The 18583-nt window shown below is 39.6% G+C and overlaps 2 protein-coding genes across 4 annotated transcripts; both read right to left on the bottom strand.

Annotated features, from left to right (window-relative positions):
* Positions 1-227: 227 nt before the first annotated feature.
* LOC121304975 (E3 ubiquitin-protein ligase TRIM39-like) lies at positions 228-8176 on the bottom strand. Of its 3 annotated transcripts, none has more exons than XM_041236436.1 (5): positions 8046-8176; positions 4110-4208; positions 1928-2026; positions 1655-1681; positions 228-1377 (listed from the first exon to the last, which is right to left on the bottom strand). In XM_041236436.1, exons 1-5 carry the CDS (start codon positions 8143-8145, stop codon positions 836-838), a joined length of 867 nt encoding a protein of 288 aa, XP_041092370.1. In that variant the 5' UTR covers positions 8146-8176; the 3' UTR covers positions 228-835. The 3 variants fall into 3 exon arrangements, with proteins under 3 accessions (XP_041092370.1, XP_041092373.1, XP_041092371.1); XM_041236439.1 differs by lacking the exon at positions 8046-8176 and adding an exon at positions 5114-6553 and having other exon boundaries at positions 229-1377; XM_041236437.1 differs by lacking the exon at positions 1928-2026 and having other exon boundaries at positions 229-1377.
* Positions 8177-12009: 3833 nt separating this feature from the next.
* Positions 12010-18077, bottom strand: LOC121304865 (erythroid membrane-associated protein-like). The gene is made up of 5 exons (XM_041236277.1): positions 17981-18077; positions 14570-14668; positions 13419-13517; positions 13067-13093; positions 12010-12829 (listed from the first exon to the last, which is right to left on the bottom strand). Exons 1-5 carry the CDS (start codon positions 18075-18077, stop codon positions 12288-12290), a joined length of 864 nt encoding a protein of 287 aa, XP_041092211.1. The 3' UTR covers positions 12010-12287.
* Between the last annotated feature and the right edge of the window lie 506 nt (positions 18078-18583).

The raw sequence follows: 18583 nt of genomic DNA, 5'->3' as shown, positions 1-18583 counted from the left end.
ACAAGCATCTACACTCCGTGCTAAAGATCATTTCAGCACAAAACATGAATCCCGATATTGACAAGCTTGTCTCTCACGAAAAAGGTGCCAGATCTCTTCAGTAAATGAAAATGCACAGGGCATCAACTATGTAAGATAGATAACATGTGTTTTAAATGAATAAGTCATATATAAAATACATGTGTATGTATTAAAAACTGTGAATATAAACATGCATTTTCTACATCACCTATTAAAATGCACGTGTGTACAATGTGTGCATTCTGTGGTCCACAAATCAAGCGTTACATTAAGATATTGCCCTTGGTAAAATTGAGTTTGACACCCCTGGCATAAATCAATGAGTCTCTTTATTCTGTTAGCAGTATTTACAGTGCAGGCCACCTCCTATCTATTGTAAAACTTGCTATTCTTCACTAACTAAACCATACAGAGCTACCTGTTACATTGATTCTGGGAAATCTAGGACATGTGACCTGATCTGCATCATATGAACTATTAGGTAAAAATCAAACAAAGATGAATTTAAAAAAATAACAATACAACCAAAATATATTCTTTGCAATGGAAGGCGGGCAGTGATGAGGCGGACAGTAATGAGACCGCTGGTGCCACACAGATGAATCAGGCATGTGAGGAATAGTCCATGTGCGCAAGTCACAGGGGTGTGTTAAATGTGACGGGCGCTCCCATAGTTTTGTCAAGCTCATAATTACTGACAGTGCCAATCGGTAAAACAATTACAGGTAGACAAAGAAAGAGGTGGGCAAGTAATAATGCAGTGAACAGGATTATCAGTGCTGGTATAGGCTGTCATACAGATACACCACTTTACTCAATCTCTATCACTGACAGGGAGGATGATCAGAGGGGCTGCATTTTTACCATCTGTATTAACAGAAGGGTTGAAGAATGGATAGAGCTTCTCAGTGAAGGTGTCAGTGAAAGTGTAGATGTGAGATCTGCTCTCCACATTGTAAAAGGAGATCTGCCCTTCCTCATAATCCAGATACACCCCCACCTTCCGGAGCTTCACGCTCAGGGGGAGGGGGATAAAGTGGTCAGCCAGAGCCTCGTACCCTCCATCCCTCAGCCTCACAGTCCAGTAACCATTCCTAGGACTCCGTGAAATCATACCCTTCCTGTTGATGGACTTTTTGGCCACCCCTAACTCCCACCTAGTCTTCTCCCCCACCTCCACCTGCCAGTAGTGTCTCCCTGAGGTGAAGCCCTGCCTGCCCAGGACACTGACAACATAATCAAATCGTTCTGGATTGTCAGGGAGAGCCTGTCGTCTTTCTCCAAGACTCACTTGCTTCCCTTCCTCAGACAGGATGAGTTTGGGATGCGCTGTGTCAGGGTCCAGAGTCACATTAACTGTGGAGAAGAGAGGAGACAGTAATCATGATCCCTGAGAAGTATCAGTGCTCCCACTAGCCCTGTGATTGAATGTTAAACTAGCTTTACATTGCTGATTGATTTTCACAAGTTGCTCAAAGCCTCATTTCCAGGCACTGGCTGGTGCAAGTCCAGTGCTTTATTAAAGTCGAATATTCTGATACAGAGAGACAGTGTGAGTTTCAGGGAAATAATAAGAGAGTACTTTTGCCATTCGAGTTATGTGATTTAGTTTTAAAAAAAGAGAGAAGAGTACCTGCAGCACTGAGGATCCACTTCCACACTGGAACAGAGAAAGAAAGAGTATTATACAATATACTGTGTTAATGAATACATTTCAGTACAGCTCTGCTCAATGGATTGCTGCATGTAAACATTTGGCCACTGCTGTACATTTAACATGCATTATTTATCTTTTGAGATGTAAGTGATTCCTTCTGTGACGGCAGTGGAAACAGAAAGATGTTCATATAAGCAGCTTCTCACACAGGGATGTACGCACTAATACATGTTAGATATTAATCTTTACCAGCTGAGTAATTTTCTGTCATGTTCATATCCTTCTTCAGTTGTTTCTGCAGGTCAGAATGCTTTTGAAAGAGGCTGGCATACTCTGCATTCCTGTAAACTGAGAAACAAGATTAAAACCAAATAGCTTCTTTTTTTTATCATACAGCTCTGGCCAAAAGTTTTACATCACCTAGAATTTCAGGTTTGAGACATCATTAAAAACAAAAACAATATGAACATCACATACATCTTTTTTTAACACCATGTAACAAGAGAATCTACAAAATGATATTGCAAAAGTCTATCAGACTCAAAAGTTTTTCGTTAAGTATATAGAAAACTACAAAGCGGTATGTTATTGATTATGTTAATGTAACATTATGCTGCAAGTTTCATTCAGCTTTATGAAGAAAAATGTATTAATTCTATAGTGTGGTGCAAGACATTTGACCATAGAAGCTACTCTACCAAAAACAGTTCCCTGAAAAATGGAGAAGCTGAATATCATTTTATTTATTTATTTATTTATTGCATTTATATAGCGTTCTTCATACTGAGCTGAGTAGGGGATGGAGGGGGGTGATGCTGGGATGCCAGAATCACTGTTGAGCCCTCTTTTGGTGTCGTGGGCTAGTCAACGAAACACCGAGGATGGAAGGTGCCCACCTGAAGACCCCAGAGATGTACCCTACTTAGCTCAATCCAGACGGTTGTCATGCTGATGCGCTGGGGAGACCGCGCTGGGGAGACCGCACTGGGTTGATCCCCGGAGCCAGCATCGCAGCCGTTGTGTGTGCTGATGAGCTGAGGAGGTCTTGCAGGGATACAACTAATGATGAACCTAATGATCCTTGCGAACCCAGTCAGACAAACCAGCGTAAGAGAGCAAAAAACCTCAACAGGCACAAGCCTGGAGTTAAATGGCCAAGAGCTTGTGAGAAATCCATGTGGGACACAGTAAACACGGATCTCTGTTTTTCTTTGGAAAGGTTAAATGGAACAGTTGAAAAGAAGCTGGATAAATTTGGGGACATTTACTGCAAAGCTGCATCTTAGTCGGTGCTTATCTTGGCAAGAGCCGAGTTCAAATCAGCATGAAGTTCAACATCTACTCTCATGTAATGGAAATCTACAAAAGTATCACAAAGCATTGTACAATATATAGCAGAAAAAACCCACAATGCATTTGTATAGCATGTCACACATACAACTGCCACAATCCGACCATTTAAGTACAGACTTAACAGAAAAATAATAATAATAATAATAATAATAATAATAATAATAATAATAATAATAATAATAATAATAATAAATTTAAAAGTATATCAATATCCACTAAGATAAGAAAGCCACTTTATAAAAGTGTAATGGTCCCAGCTTCCCTAACAAATGAAGGCAGAGCATTCCATAATTTAGAGCTCTACAAGAAAAAGCCCTCTCTCCCGTGTTGCTTTTGTTGACCCTAGGAATAACCAGCAGCCCCTGTATCTCAGAATGCGGTTTGGAAAATACAGCACAATCTTAAAATCAGTTATCTACTGCACAGGGAGCCAAAACAGGGGTAATATGGTCACTGTTCCTGGTTTTAGTCAGAATTCTATCGACGGTATTCTGAACAACCTGCAAGTGAAAAACTACAGGTTTTGGGATACCAGAAGAAAAAAAATTGTATTACAATAATCAATTCTAGATTAAACAAAGGCATGCAATAATCTCTCAGCATCAGATACAGAAATAATTAGCCTAAGGCTTATTTCTCAAATGGTAAAAATATACTTTAGTAACTTCCATAATACGAGTCTCAAATGATAGATCAGGTTCAAAAGATGACCCCCAAACTCTTAATTTCGAGTTTAAGTTTTGATGCAAGACTGCAAGGATTGAGGTCATATAGTCACACATTTCCTTTTAGTTGGTTTTGTGGGTCCACTAGCATAATCTTTGTTTTATCTAAATTCAACATTAGAAAATTCTGTGACATCCAGTGCTTGATGTCTGTAAGACAAGTAGCTAATAACACCCAGGCAGAAGGATTTCCTGGCTTTAGGGACAAATAGAGCTGGGTCTCATATATACCTGGTACATTGTGGCTGTAGGACAAAATTACAGGAAAGCAGCCATTCATTTCTTTTTTTGTTTTGACCCATATCGCCGGTCACTGCAAAGTTTCCTCTTTCTCACAAGGGTTCAATACTCACAGATCACGCCCAGGAGGATGGACACGGAGAGGATCCACAGCACAGCAAAACCCACAGCAGCCCACTTGCAGGAACTGGCTTTCTTCACAGTCGTGTTTACTGGAATAAAAACGTCAAATGAAGCTCTTGACATACAACAGAATGTGATTATCAAAGAGCTACTGGCCTGCTTTAAAATGATACCGCATGTATAAAGACTGAATCATTCTCACTGAAGTAATGCAGATCACTAAAATGGGTATAGGTTAGGGTCCATTAGGGTTAATCTAATCTACTGATCGGGAAATCAGTAAAATAACCGCTAACCAGAAACCAGCTCATTGGTAAATCTATAAAATAACCAAGGATATATTAGCATACATTTTTGGAAATAAAGGAGGTCAGGCAGGTTACTGGAAAGAAAAATGTTGAAGCTTGTGGGATTTCTGAAATATCTGTTGGACATATTTGGATAAATTAAATCATGTATTTATTTTTCTTAACCTTTAGTTGCCTTTAGATGTTGTTGTTGTTATTGTTATTATTATTATTAAGCAGACACCTTTATCCAAGGCTACTGGTAGACCGTGGGTTATACTTACAGTGGTTTGTCACCTAAGAAATACTCCTCAGCACGTGATGGTATTAGAGACAGATTTCTGGTTTAATTTCTAATACTTTTTTTGTCTTAGTTGAAATGCTGAACTGCAGATCTACCAACTGTTTTCTCGTTGGTGTGTTCTGCATATCTACAGTAAGAGACAATGGGTCCTATTTTGCAAATGTGTGCAGCGGCATCCGCTCGGGCAAAAAAGGCGACGTTACCGAACCTCTGCGATAGCGCACAAAAACGAGATTTAGAAGAAGTCGGGTCTCATGCACGGGCTAACGCACATCAACTAGCAAATCATGTGCCCAGCCAATCAAATTACAGTGGGGGCAGGTTACAACCAATAAGGATTCAACATTTCCTTTAAGAGAGCTATGTTGTGTAGAACACAAACAGGCAGGGTGATATTGCTAACCTTCTGAGGAGTGTACTGTAGTGTTCCCCCAGAGACAGCCAAACATCGGGATTGCATTTTGAGGATTCCAAACGTTCGGTCAATTACAGTACGAGCACATTAAAAGGTACTCTTATCCTGTTACCTCTGTTCGGCAAGGGTCGTAGGGTTGAGCAGCGGGGTCAGTAGACGTCTCTTCAGTGATTCCCTTTCAATTCAATCAATGCTGAGCTCTCTATACCAGAGCTGCCAAAAGGCCAGTTCCTCTGATGATGCACACTGTCCTGCCTACCGAGGGAATAAAACGCAGGAAGATCCTCTTTTTCCCTCTGAAGATGGTAAGGTAAAACCTCGGTTTAGCCGAATGTGTATAAGTAAAGAGCTTCAATTCAAATTGAGTTGTGTTGAATTTCCCTTGCATTCGTGCTGAAAGCCGGCTTGCCACTTTCCTGGAATCAACGACTTAAAAGACTGAGTCCTTTCTGTCTTTCAGAGGCCTCCGCGCTTGCGTGGTAGGCTGTTCTTTTTTTATCTGTCTGTCGTATGTGAGCGACTGCCTGTGCAGTCATCCATGAATAATTGTCTTTTCTTCTTGAGAGTACTCGTGTCCTTGTTGGGGTTAGGCTTGCTGTATCCCTGCTGTCAATTTGACCTCCCAGCCACACTCTTCTCCACGGGGCTAGGCCTTGCCGTATCCCCGCTGTCAAGTAGACCCTGCCGGCCACACAGGTCTGCCAACTCAGTGAGTTGGCCTTGTAAACAGTGCACTCTCTCTTCCTTTACTTTCTTCCCGAGTGCATGCGTCCTCCTAGGCCTTGCCGTATTCCCGCTGTCGAGTTGACCTTCCAGCTGTGCCCTCTTCCAAGGGGCTAGGCCTCGGTGAGTTGGGCCTTGTAAACAGTGTACTCTTTCTCCCTTTATTTTCTTCTCGGAGAGTCCTTAGGGTGACCAGATAGCAAGAGTGAAAATTCGATGGTAAAAGGAGGATTTTCCTGTGAATGACAGTTTTATTCCCTCGGTAGGCGGGACCGAGAGTGTCATCCCAGGAAGGAGCCTTTCGGCAGCTCTGGTATAGAGAGCTCAGCAATACCTTCCCGAAGGGCAGGAGTATCCCGTACCAATGTAATTAGTGGTTGTAGTCTTCTCTGAGGGAACCAGGGTTACGATAAGTATATCCATGATATCCATTATCCCTGATCAACCAGCTTCTCAGACAATGTTTTAGTCAAAGGTTTTCATAATGACTATAAATAATCCATGTAACAAATACAGTAAATCTCCCAGACTTCAAAACACTCAACACAAGTTCAGCTGTAGCACTATACTACAAATTTTATTAAAGTCAACACACGTTTCAATTTCCATCTTCTTCCATAATTTCTTCAGCTTCTCTACATTGATTCCAAATGCAATCAGGAAAAAACAGGATTTATGTTTACGTGAAAAGACACACAGGCATCTGTCTCCAATAGCATGTGCTGAGGGGTATTGCTGTCTATTAGGGGACAAAACATTGACATTAAATGCAGCATAATCCAGGGCCTACCAGTCACTAAATAAAGATATCAATTGTTATTATTATTATTATTATTATTATTATTATTATTATTATTATTATTATTATTAAATAGCAGGAAGGGATGCAGTGAAGCATAAATAAACTCGATTAGCTCACTGTTCTCTAAACGAGACCCTGTTTATATCAAAGTCACATTCGCCTCAATCATGTCACTTGCTGCCGGGTAAGGCGCTTGTTTTCCACGCAGAATTAACTGCATAATACCCCCATCAACCACAGCGGAAACAGCGTTATAATGAAACATTATGTCTAAAAAAATAAATATATAAAATAACAAAATTACAAAGCTAGACTGGAGCTACACGCTACATTGAAACATTTGTTCTGCAAATTTTCTGCAAGTTGTCAGCAAACATTGCATGTCAACATGTATCAGATGGTCAGCTTGTTCTGGGAGTGTGCATCACCTTGAATTTTAGGATTGAGATATCGCTTTTTATTTATTTATTTATTTATTTATATATTTTTTTAAAAAAGCTATATGAATGTGATTTAGTGATTACACAATCAAGTAATGAGAAACTACAAAATGAGATAGCAAAAAAAAAAAAAGAGTCTACCGGAAGCAGTAATAGTAGTGCAGGCGTATCTCAGGTTGGATTTCGAAATATCCCATTTCTCTTTTTTTTAAGGTTGTCGTTAAGAATATGGAAGCTATGAAGCAGTGTGCAATTCAATGTTTCATTCAACTTTATGATGCAAAAGTAGTTAATTCTAGGGAGATGCATAACTTTTGGCCAGATCTGTACACAACCCGGACACGCTATTAGGCCCTGCACCCAGTAGGCCATTGGCATGGCTGTAACTAGCTCAGAGAACACAGGGGTCGAGTCCTCGCTTGTTTTTGTGCATCATCAATGCTGACGCTCGTGAAAATTCTTTTAAAGTAGAAAAGACTCCATGTTCTCTGTTGGAGTGCCGTGTAACACATATTTGGAGGTTGAATACTAAATACCAAGCAGTCATACAAATACTGCAGCTATAGAGATTTTTTATAGATATGGGAGACCGGGGGCAGTTATAACAGTACGGCTGTAACACCTTGAATTTCTCCAATCAGAAGCCAGCTAGAGCCCTGAGATTTTGACCTAGCAGAGTAGAATCCCCCCCCCCCGTTTCCTTTCTGTGATCTATACCTGTGTTATCCAGTTTACAGATCCAGGCTTTTAGCATTCTCATCACTGATCTCTGTAATTATAATTGACACTATTGATTGTTCTTCGTTTTGTTCACCATTAGCTGAACTACACTGGGACAAAGGAATCTTGCACTGAAGAAAACAAAACGTTCATATATCACAATTGTGACTCAGTGACATATTCTTGCTTGATAAAGCCTGTAATTTTAGGGATGTTAAAATTTTTGTTTAATTACCTGTGTGTTTTGCAGACTGTGTCTCCCCTGGTGTGATGACAGAGTAGATATCCTGGTGTGGTTTCTGCAGCCCAGTGTAAATGTTGTTTTCCACCTCCATAGCTAATGCTCCAATGAAGAGAAGGAGAGCTGAATCTGTTCTTAAGAGGATCCTGACTTTCATATAAACACACGGTGGCCAATCAGGGCTGGCTTGTCTTCATAATGTTTCAACACCACCTCAGGAAGTGGTTTAAAGCCAACACACACATTGCAGCCAGCACTGCAACAAGCGCTATAGTGATCTGGACATGCATGTGTGGTCACTATTTCTTCTGCAGAATTAGCGAGCCTGTCCGGTTGCAAATTTAAAATAAAATGCACTAGTAACATGCAAAAGCTGATCATTATGAACTACAGCTGTGGTCAAAAGTTTTGCATCACTTAGAATTGAGACATAATATGTATTACATGGCTTAAAAGGGGTCAAATTGTTCAAACAGTCTTATGACCAAAAACCGACTGCACTACCTTGTGTTTAAAGATGGCAAGGTCCTCTTGGCAACCTTAAAAGTTCACTTCTGAATTCAAAATACTGCGGTTCTTTAATTGGGTTGGCAACAGTATGTTGCACCATGCATAGAGACACAATGAAAGTTTCAAAAAGTTTATTTAAAATAGCATCTGGAAAAAAAAAAAAACACTGGAATATTATTGTGCAAAATTTTGCAATAAATCAATGAAAATGGGTAACTAGAGTTAGAATAAATGTACTAATTGCAGACACAGCAATGCTAACAACCACTCAAGACTTAACTAATTAACAGTTCTTAATAGATTTACAAATACTCCGTCTTAAGTCAATCTGCATGTCAAGACAATATTGTATTAGCAATATTCAGAACAACCTTTATAACTTTGTAGAGGAGTGGAGAAATCTTCAATTGACAACTACAAAAATACATCCACAACAAAATGAAGTGAAACTCAATACAACATTACACAAATCAAAGTGAAATCAAATACAACAATATTACACAAATCAAAGTGAAATCAAATACAACAATATTACACAAATCAACAATCTACACACAAATCTCAAATCAAAAAGATAAAATTCCAAACCATCACTCACATTTCCCCAAACAGCGGTTCTCAAACTATGAGGCGCGAGCTGTGTGTCTTTTTTTGGAGGTTGGATGATTTGAAAAATTATATATTTTAAAATGGATTATATTAAAAAAAAAAAAAAAACACACACACGCACACACCACACACTAAAATAACACAAAAAGCTTTTGTTTAACGTGCTAACGTTGCTTAGCAACTGAGAAATGCCACACTTACATTGCGTGGTTCCCCCTCCCCACCACCCTAAGTGAACTTAAAACAGCATCATCAGCAGCGTGCGTACTACAGTGAGAAACTGCTTTCATGAGAAATGGGTCGTTTTGTGACAAAGGCAGAAAAACGTACAATGCAAGCCGAAGTGAGGGCAGCATTGGTGGTTCCAGCAACACGCAGAATTCGAAAATATGACGAAGCATATTTAAAACTGGACTTTACATGGAGCGGGTCCCTCGGTGCCCCGAGCCTCAATGTGTTTTATGCGGCGAAATAATGGCAAACCACAGCATGCTGTCGTGCAAGCTACACCGGCATCTCGAAAAACAAAACACAACCTTGCAGAAATACAGATATACCAATACAGATATATAAATACAGCTAAAAAAAAAACAAACTGTATGAACTTATTTATATCAACATCAAGTAATCAAAGAAACTACACAATGGTATCACATAAAAGTCTAAACCAGAAGCCATAACAGTAGTTTTTTTTTTTTTTTGAAGGTTCTTTTCCATGTTTATTAAATTATTTTTAATGGACAATACAAGTCTGGTCTGCTTTCCTCGAACCGGTGTGGCTCCAATTTGCAAGTACAGACGGACAAACAGACTTGTGGACACCTGGTCAGACTGGACGTCTTGTAAAATACAGTATTGGAATAGTCTTGTGGTGCTGGACTCCTGGGCTTCGTGGAGAACGACGCTGTACACATTGGGTTCTCTTGCCACACACAAACCCAGGGACCAGCGATTAGTAGCTTTCAAGGCAACTTAAAAAAGGAAAGCACACAGTTCTACTCCAGGACAACAGTGCCTCCAGCTGCCTCCAGCGCAGCCTTCAACTTCCCTGCCTCGTCTTTGGAAATGTTAGCCTTGATCTCCTGAGGCAGAGACTCCACCAGCTTCTTAGCCTGGACCAGGTTGAGGCCGGGGATGCAGTAGTTATTCGTGTTAGATTTTGCAATGTTAAAGGGTTTCAATTATTGCCACAGAAAGAGACAACGCGGTGTGTAATTCAATATGTTATAATAATTCAGCAGGTTTCAACTTTTTGAAGCACAATTAGTTCATTCTATAGGGTGATGATGTCAAACCTTTGGGAGCTGCACCCAGTAGACTGGCATGTAATACCACTAGAAACTGTGCTGAACACAGTGTGAAGAACATGGGTTTGTTAGTATGAGGGCATGATTTCCTGTTTTTGTAAACACACACAATTAGACTGGTGACATGTTCACTATCTATTGAATTTATTAAGAGACAATTCATGCAAATGGAATGAAGCACATCATGTTAACTCATATTACAGTAGATTCTTGTTAGTTGCATAGACACTGTGTGCCTAAAGGTTGTGTGCAATTAACCCCAGTACAGGAATGTGATGATCAGTAAGATATCCGTGTATTACAGGTACATTTCGTTGTATACCTGATCATTGCTTACAATTGTGAAGCACATTTATTGTATATGAAACTGTCCAGACTGTATGAATGAAACCTGCTTGAATAATGTTACATTAACACAGTTAACCTTAACCAATAATTTAAGTGCAGTACAGAAACCAGGACCAGCGGACACACAGCTGGAAGAGGAGACACACCTAGGCGATACTTCTTCACACAGACAGGGGTGAGGAGGATGAAAGGGGCTGCCTGGGGTTACTTAGTCATATTGATGCTGAATCACTGGGATGCTTTAAGACCCGACTAGATAAAGTTCTGAGATCAGCTGCTCGGAACCGGATGAGTGCTGAAGGGCTGAACGGACTCCTCTTGTTTGTGAATTTTCTTATGCTCTTATAGATATGCTTCACATTGAGCCCCGCACAGAGTAATGAGTTCAGTTTACTAGCAGTGTGCTGCCATCTATTGACACAAAATAAACACTGCATTTCATTAGACAAACTGTTTAAAAAGTCACTCACAGCTTTTTTTGGGGGTGCAATGATTTTCAAAATACGTGGACAAACGCACAAAGAGGCAAAAGAAACAGTGTTTCATTAGAAATAAAAATATTTATTAATGGAGCAGAGATTACAAAAACCTGGAGCTTAATCTGCTTCAGCCACATGAACCCAAAACAGCGCGATCTGACCAAGTCCATGTTTCTAAAAGCAAGGGCTCTGGTATAGAAAGTTAAAAGATCTTAACCCTACTTGCATGAGCGTCTAAAGAAGCAACATTGATACATATTGTAAAGGGATTCGGGCACTCCTCCTCTACCTGGTTCGTTCTGGACCTGTTTAATATCATAGTTTGCTCTCTAGCATTCTCTGTTGTTGTTTTTGCTCACTGATGTCATTCGCAGATGGTGTGAAGCAACCCTTTAATATACATTTCGAAAAAACTCAAGCATCTAAATGTACATGTGATTGTGACTGCAGTCCAGTGTCATGTTAACATAAAGGAATCAATGCATCTCTTCATTCTGTTAGCAGTATTTACATTGCAGGCCACCTCCTATCTATTGCAAAACTTGCTATTCTTCACTAACTAAACCATACAGAGCTACATGTTACATTGATTCTAGGAAATCTAGGACATGTGACCTGACCTGCATCGTATGAACTATTAGGTAAAAATCAAACAAAGATGAATTTAAAAAAAAAACAACAACAACACAACCTAAATATGTTCATTTCAACGCAATGGGGGCCGTGATGAGGGTCAGCACAGTAATGAGACGGCTGGTGCCACACAACTGAATCAGGCATGTGAGGAATAGTCCATGTGCGCAAGTCACAGGGGTGTGTTAAATGTGACGGGCGCTCCCATAGTTTTGTCAAGCTCATAATTACTGACAGTGCCAATCGGTAAAACAATTACAGGTAGACAAAGAAAGAGGTGGGCAAGTAATAATGCAGTGAACAGGATTATCAGTGCTGGTATAGGCTGTCATACAGATACACCACTTTACTCAATCTCTATCACTGACAGGGAGGATGATCAGCGGGGCTGTGTTTTTACCATCTGTATTAAGAGAAGGGTTGAGGTATGGATAGAGCTTCTCAGTGAAGGTGTCAGTGAAGGTGTAGATGTGAGATCTGGTCTCCACATTGTAAAAGGAGACCTGCCCTTCCTCATAATCCAGATACACCCCCACCTTCCGGAGCTTCAGGCTCAGGGGGAGGGGGATAGAGGGGTCAGCCAGAGCCTCGTACTCTCCATCCCTCAGCCTCACAGTCCAGTAACCACTCCTAGGACTCCGTGAACTCACCCCCTTCCTGTTGATGGACTTTTTGGCCACCCCTAACTCCCACTTAGTCTTCTCCCCCACCTCCACCTGCCAGTAGTGTCTCCCTGAGGTGAAGCTCTGCCTGCCCAGGACACTGACAACATAATCAAATCGTTCTGGATTGTCAGGGAGAGCCTGTCGTCTTTCTCCAAGACTCACTTGCTTCCCTTCCTCAGACAGGATGAGTTTGGGATGTGCTGTGTCAGGGTCCAGAGTCATATCAACTGTGGAGAAAAGAGAGGAAGGAAACAATAATCATGATCCCTTTACATTGTGTGCTGCTTTCACACGATGCTCAAAGCCTCATTTCCAGACACTGGCTGGTGCGAGTTTATTATAGTCGAATATTCTGATGCAGAGAGACAGTGTGAGTTTCAGGTGAATAATAAGAGAGTATTTTTTGCCATTCCAGTTATTTGGTTTAGTAATAAAAACATTTTTTAAAAAAGAGAGAATAGTACCTGCAGCACCGAGGATCCACTTCCACACTAGAACAGAGAAAGAGGATTTCAATACAGCTCCGTTCAATGAGAGCGCTATACAATATACTGTGTTAATGAATACATTTCAATACAGCTCTGCTCAATGAAAGATCTATACAATGTACTGTGTCACTGAATGCATTTCTGTACAGCTCTGCTCAATGCAGTGCTGCGTGTAAATGTTTGGTCACTGCTGTAGATTTAACCTGCATTATTTTCCTGTGATTCCTTTTGTGACGGCAGTGGAAACAGAAAGATGTTCACATAAGCAGCTTCTCACACAGGGATGTTAGTTATGCAGCACTAATGCATGTTAGATATTAATATTTACCAGCTGTGCAGTTTTCTGTCATGTCTGTATAGTTCTTCAGGTGATTCTGCAGGTCAGAATACTTTTGAAAGAGGCTGGCATACTCTGCATTCCTGAGAACTGAGAAACAAGATTAAAACCAAACAGCTTCTTTTATACCATACAGCTCTGGCCAGAAGTTTTGCATCACCTATAATTTAGGATTGAGGCATCAGTAAAAAATAAAAAAAAATGTAATTAATCTAAGTGAACATAATTTAGCTATTTTGTTTAAAATCATGTCATCAAAGGAGCAGAATGCATGTGTAAAGAAAGCCACGTCTTAAAAACACACACAGACGTACATGTGCTTTTGCTTCGCCATGTAGTGTTCCCTTGCACAAGATAAAAGGTAACTTTAACTGCTGTTCTACGCAGTTTCCAATAGAGGGCGCAGTAGTTATTTTAATGGGGGAAAGTTCCTTTAACCAACACACACGCGCGTGCGCGCTTTCATTTTATTTACTTACACGACTCTTCAGGCAATCACATTAGCGGCAACATTACTCAGCAGGCTTCATTCGCTTTCATGAAGCAAAATCAGGTAATTCTATGGTAACTTTGGCCATTACTGTTCCCCACGGCGCTTGCTTTGTAGCCGATTGCAGATAATTGTGTAAGGCAGGGTGTGGAGCTCAAAGTTGCCCTGCTGATGGTCCCGCCTCCTTCCCCTCCCAGATTCGTTCGCTAGATATGAGAAGCTAGAATTCAATTAGCAGAAGCCAATTCAATGTATTCCCCCAAGCTGAAAAATCCAGCAATGTAATGATCCCTTATATATATCTATATTAATATTTGCTCTGCACCTTTATGGTTTGGAGCTCTTGAAAGACTGACCTCAAACTCCACCTCCCAACGGAGAAGAGAGCGGAACATGAACAGCATAGCGCTTAATAGTTGTGCAGGGATATGGGAACTTTTACAATATTATGCATGCATCGGCTACCTGTGGTTTGTGTACTAGATTGTGAGGATGGAGTAACGAAGTATGTGACGCAAAATAAACGGAGGTCTTTCCAAATATTTGGACTTTGTGGCTGTAGGACTAAATTATAGGAAAGCGGCCGTTCATTTGAGCCATATCGCCGGTCACTGCAAAAGTCTCCTCTTTCTCACAAGGGTTCAATACTCACAGATCACGCCCAGGGGGACGGACACGGAGAGGATCCACAGCACAGCAAAACCCACAGCAGCGCACTTGCAGGAACTGGCTTTCTTCACAGTCGTGTTTGCTGGGAATAAATGTGAAATGAAGCTCTTGACATACAACAGAATGTGATTATCAAAGAGCTACTGGTCTGCTTTCAAATGATACCGCATGTATAAAGACTGGATCATTCTCACTGAAGTAATAAAGGTACACATGTGCAGGTTTGTGGCAGTGATTCAGTTAACTTTCCACATATAGACAACCTTGGTCAATTGAACGAGCATTCAGAGCTAGTACACGCATCAAGGGTGCAAATTGCGCACTAGCTTGCACTGGGGCCGGTTTTTCAAAACTTTGGTCTTCAGATTCCGGCAGATTTTGATCTGGATTAATCACGATTAAATGTCACAGTTGTTTGTTTGTTTGTTTTTTCATAATTTAAAGAGCAGACCACGATTAGGGGAGACCGGGGCTGGTTGTCACACATTTTACTCTTATGTTATTTTCCTCAATCTGGTGCCATGCTGCGAGGGTCTGTTTCTAGCTAATAACGAAGCATAACTCTTCACATACAAATGTATGTTTTTTATTTCAGTATAACTTTATTCCAAATATGATATTTAGACGGTTGAAAATGCTCCGGTCACCTGTGACACCCTGCCCCATAGTGGGGTTGGGTGTCACAATGTTCTTGCTTTTACAATAGACAATAATGCAACTTTTTTTTTTTTTTTTTTTTTAAATAACAAAGTTTCTACTGTGCACAAAGACAGAAAAAGTTGTATTTTTACTTTTTATGTGAACATAAAAAATACAGACCTATATATATTTGAAATGTTGACCCATGCTACAAAGTAATACCACAGCCTCCACATAACCAGAGGACAAACAGTAAATAATTTAAATAAGCATTACAGGGTGACATAGCCCACATTTTGGTGTAAAAAAGTAGAAAGAAAAAATATGAGTTCTTCCTATAGGATTTACATGTGACAACCAACCCCCAAAACTATGTGACAACCTGCCCCAACCAGACTTTACACGATAATTTAATTATTATATTAATTTAATTTAATCTCAGGACTACTGGGAGAACCTACTGGTTTTGTTTTTACACCAAAAGTTAGCCAGTATCTGGTTCTATTTAACATGGCCACCAGTTCAAACAAACTCCAGTACTACTAAGAGTTATAACATAAATAACAAGATATGCATTTTTTATTGTGAGTATGAAAAAAATGAAATATGTGCTAACCTTTATGTTAGATGGAATTGACCTCAAATTAGAAGATGGTTGACTTCCAGACAATAGAACACACATTTCAGTGTTAGAATCATCTGCCTGTGCCATATAGTTTCATAGCTATGAGCACTGTGACAACCAACCCGTGTGACAACCAAACCGTGTGACAAGCAACCTTGGTCTCCCCTTCTGTGATCCCAAATACTAGATTATTGTGATCCTACTTTAAATGATCATAGAACAGGATATTTTCTTTGAATTATCATAGCAAACATACACTGTATGCCCAAATAGTGTTAGAATATAATATTTATTGAAGCTTTCACGTGGGATAGTTAAAAAAAAAAAAAAAAAAAAAAAAAACACAAGCGTTCAGATAAGCTTTCACACAAGCCTCCTTGAATGAGATGCTGGACTCCAGACCGACGAGGATGGTGTCTAAAGAGACATATCCTTTTTCAACAGTTTTATTTGTATTCAATTTAGATTTGGTTATTTAATTTCTGCTAAATAGGCACAAATACAATAACCATTATTTGCACGCGTTATATGTGCACTAGCATTGAAATGTGTAATGCAATTGCACATATAACGCATGCAAATAAGGTGTAATGCTGGCTCCAGGGATCCGCTCATTTTGCCTCCCCAGCGCATCAGCACACACAACGGCTGCGATGCTGGCTCCGGGGGTCAACCCAGCGCGGTCTCCCCAGCGCATCAGCAGGACAACCGTCTGGGTTGAGCTAAGTAGGGTACATCTCTGGGGTCTTCAAGTTGGCACCTTCCACCCTCGGTGTTTCGTCGACTAACCCACCACACCTCAAGAGGGGAATATTTGAGCATATAGCGTGTGTTTGCTTTGACAATTCAAACAAAATATCGCTGTGCTATGATCATTTAAAAGCTAAATCCACCTCAGCAGTAGGATGACAATAATTCTGGTATTTTGGATCAAATTAATGCTGATTTCCTTTTTAAATTCCGAAAAAAAAACCAATTTTGACATTGATTTAATCGTGTTAAAAGTGATTACCAAAACGAAATCATGGGTCGCAGTTTGCGCTCAGCCACAGTTCGCGCTCAGCTCTTCTGGCTAAACTCGAGAGCTGCCAACGGCTCTTATTTTTTCCTTGAGGTAATGCCATCTCTGGTCTGTCTGTCAAGATCATTTTATTTTTTAAAAGGTATAATTATCTGTTTGGACGAGTCAAACCTGTCAGTTTCATTAAAGACGGTGTGTCCGGATTAATCAATGTGCGCTAGGAGCACTTGAACAGGCCCCCCAGCTAAAAAGACACCGAACACCAATGGTTTAAAAAATAAATAAATAAAATAAAAAAAAAAAAAACCAAACATTACTCTAGATAAATATTTATTGTCACATAAAAGTCTCACTAAACTCTAACTATGGTTGTTAGTCATATATATATATATATATATATATCATATATATTATATATATATATATTATTTAAGAACGTTATTTTTTTACGCGAGAAAGCTCCATCTATTAACTGATTAATATATTATATAATATAATTGTTATATATATATATATATATATATATATATATATATATATATATATGTATATATAATATATATATATATATATATTATATTTTTTTATTTTTTTTTAATTAAACATATTAATAATTGTATCCAAATGAATTTTGCAATAAATGTATTAAACATGTTCGCATAACAGGACATTTGCTTTGGTTTGTCATGTGCGGTTATAATAGATTTGGAAATAGGACGGTAAGTGATACTAACTGCATTGTTACAGATTAATGTTTCTGCAGAACGCATTTATTATAGCCTTTCTTTGAGTGTGTCGGTTATTAGAAAATATATCGATCATCACGATAACTGATACATGCAATCATATAAAAATACAGTGTTTTGTATTGTGAAAAACATTATGTGAGATTTTACAGATTGAATGATTATGGGCCCAGCACTAGCCGTCACTGTTTGTAGAACTGTCTGTGACTGAAACGTTAACTTGTGTAAAGCATTTATCTTCCCTGTATCAATATAATAAATTAACTTAAAAAAATGCTACAGGACAGAATTGGGTACAGGGATATAAATAGCTATGACAACAATGTAAAAACATTTAGATTTGTACATATGACGGTTAATTACCTATGTGTTTTGCAGGCTGTTTCCCCACTGCTGTGATAACAGAGTAGATGTCCTGGTCTGGTGGATGCACCACTTCGTAAATGTTTTCCATCTCCATAGCTAGTGCGCTACTGAAGAGAGGAAGAGGTGCATCTGTTCTTAAGAGGATGCTGGCTTTCACATTCACACGCAGTAATCGATCAGGGCTGGCTTGTTTGAAGAGGTTTCAACACCACCTCAGGAAGTGGTTTGAAGCCGACACATATACTGCAGCTAACACTGCGCTCCCTTCACTGGTGTGAGACGAGGTCAGTGTGCATTGAACTGCCATTGTGGTCTAGACATGTATTTTTAGTCAGTATTTCCTCTACAGAATTAGCAAGCTTGTCCGATTGTGAATTTAAATGTGATCATTATGAATTATAGCTGTGGCTAAAAGTTTTGCATCACCTAGAATTTTAGGATTGAGACCAGTTGTGCATAGCCCCAGCACCTCTTCAGCTATGAAAGTTAAAAATGACAGTTTTATTCCTTCTGCAAGTTCTCATGTGCGCTAAACAGAGACAGGGATATTCAAAATCGAATAGACAGGATTTCCCAGGAGTGGCCGTCCAGCCAAAATCT

The sequence above is a fragment of the Polyodon spathula genome, chromosome 40 (assembly GCF_017654505.1).
Source record: "Polyodon spathula isolate WHYD16114869_AA chromosome 40, ASM1765450v1, whole genome shotgun sequence".
NCBI lineage: Eukaryota > Metazoa > Chordata > Actinopteri > Acipenseriformes > Polyodontidae > Polyodon > Polyodon spathula.
This window is presented reverse-complemented; position numbering and strand designations above follow the sequence as displayed.

Bases quoted from the DNA above. Each gene is read 5' to 3' on its own strand.
- LOC121304975 (XM_041236436.1), bottom strand. From the start codon at position 8,145: ATGGAGGTGGAAAACAACATTTACACTGGGCTGCAGAAACCACACCAG. The intron at 2,027-4,109 runs GTGAGTATTGAA...CTTGTTTCTCAG, and splicing joins CATCCTCCTGGGCGTGATCT to TTTACAGGAATGCAGAGTAT. The intron at 1,682-1,927 runs GTAAAGATTAAT...TCTCTGTTCCAG, and splicing joins GACAGAAAATTACTCAGCTG to TGTGGAAGTGGATCCTCAGT.
- LOC121304865 (XM_041236277.1), bottom strand. From the start codon at position 18,077: ATGGAGATGGAAAACATTTACGAAGTGGTGCATCCACCAGACCAGGAC. The intron at 14,669-17,980 runs GTAATTAACCGT...ATTTATTCCCAG, and splicing joins ACAGCCTGCAAAACACATAG to CAAACACGACTGTGAAGAAA. The intron at 12,830-13,066 runs GTACTATTCTCT...TTTTCTCCACAG, and splicing joins GTGGATCCTCGGTGCTGCAG to TTGATATGACTCTGGACCCT.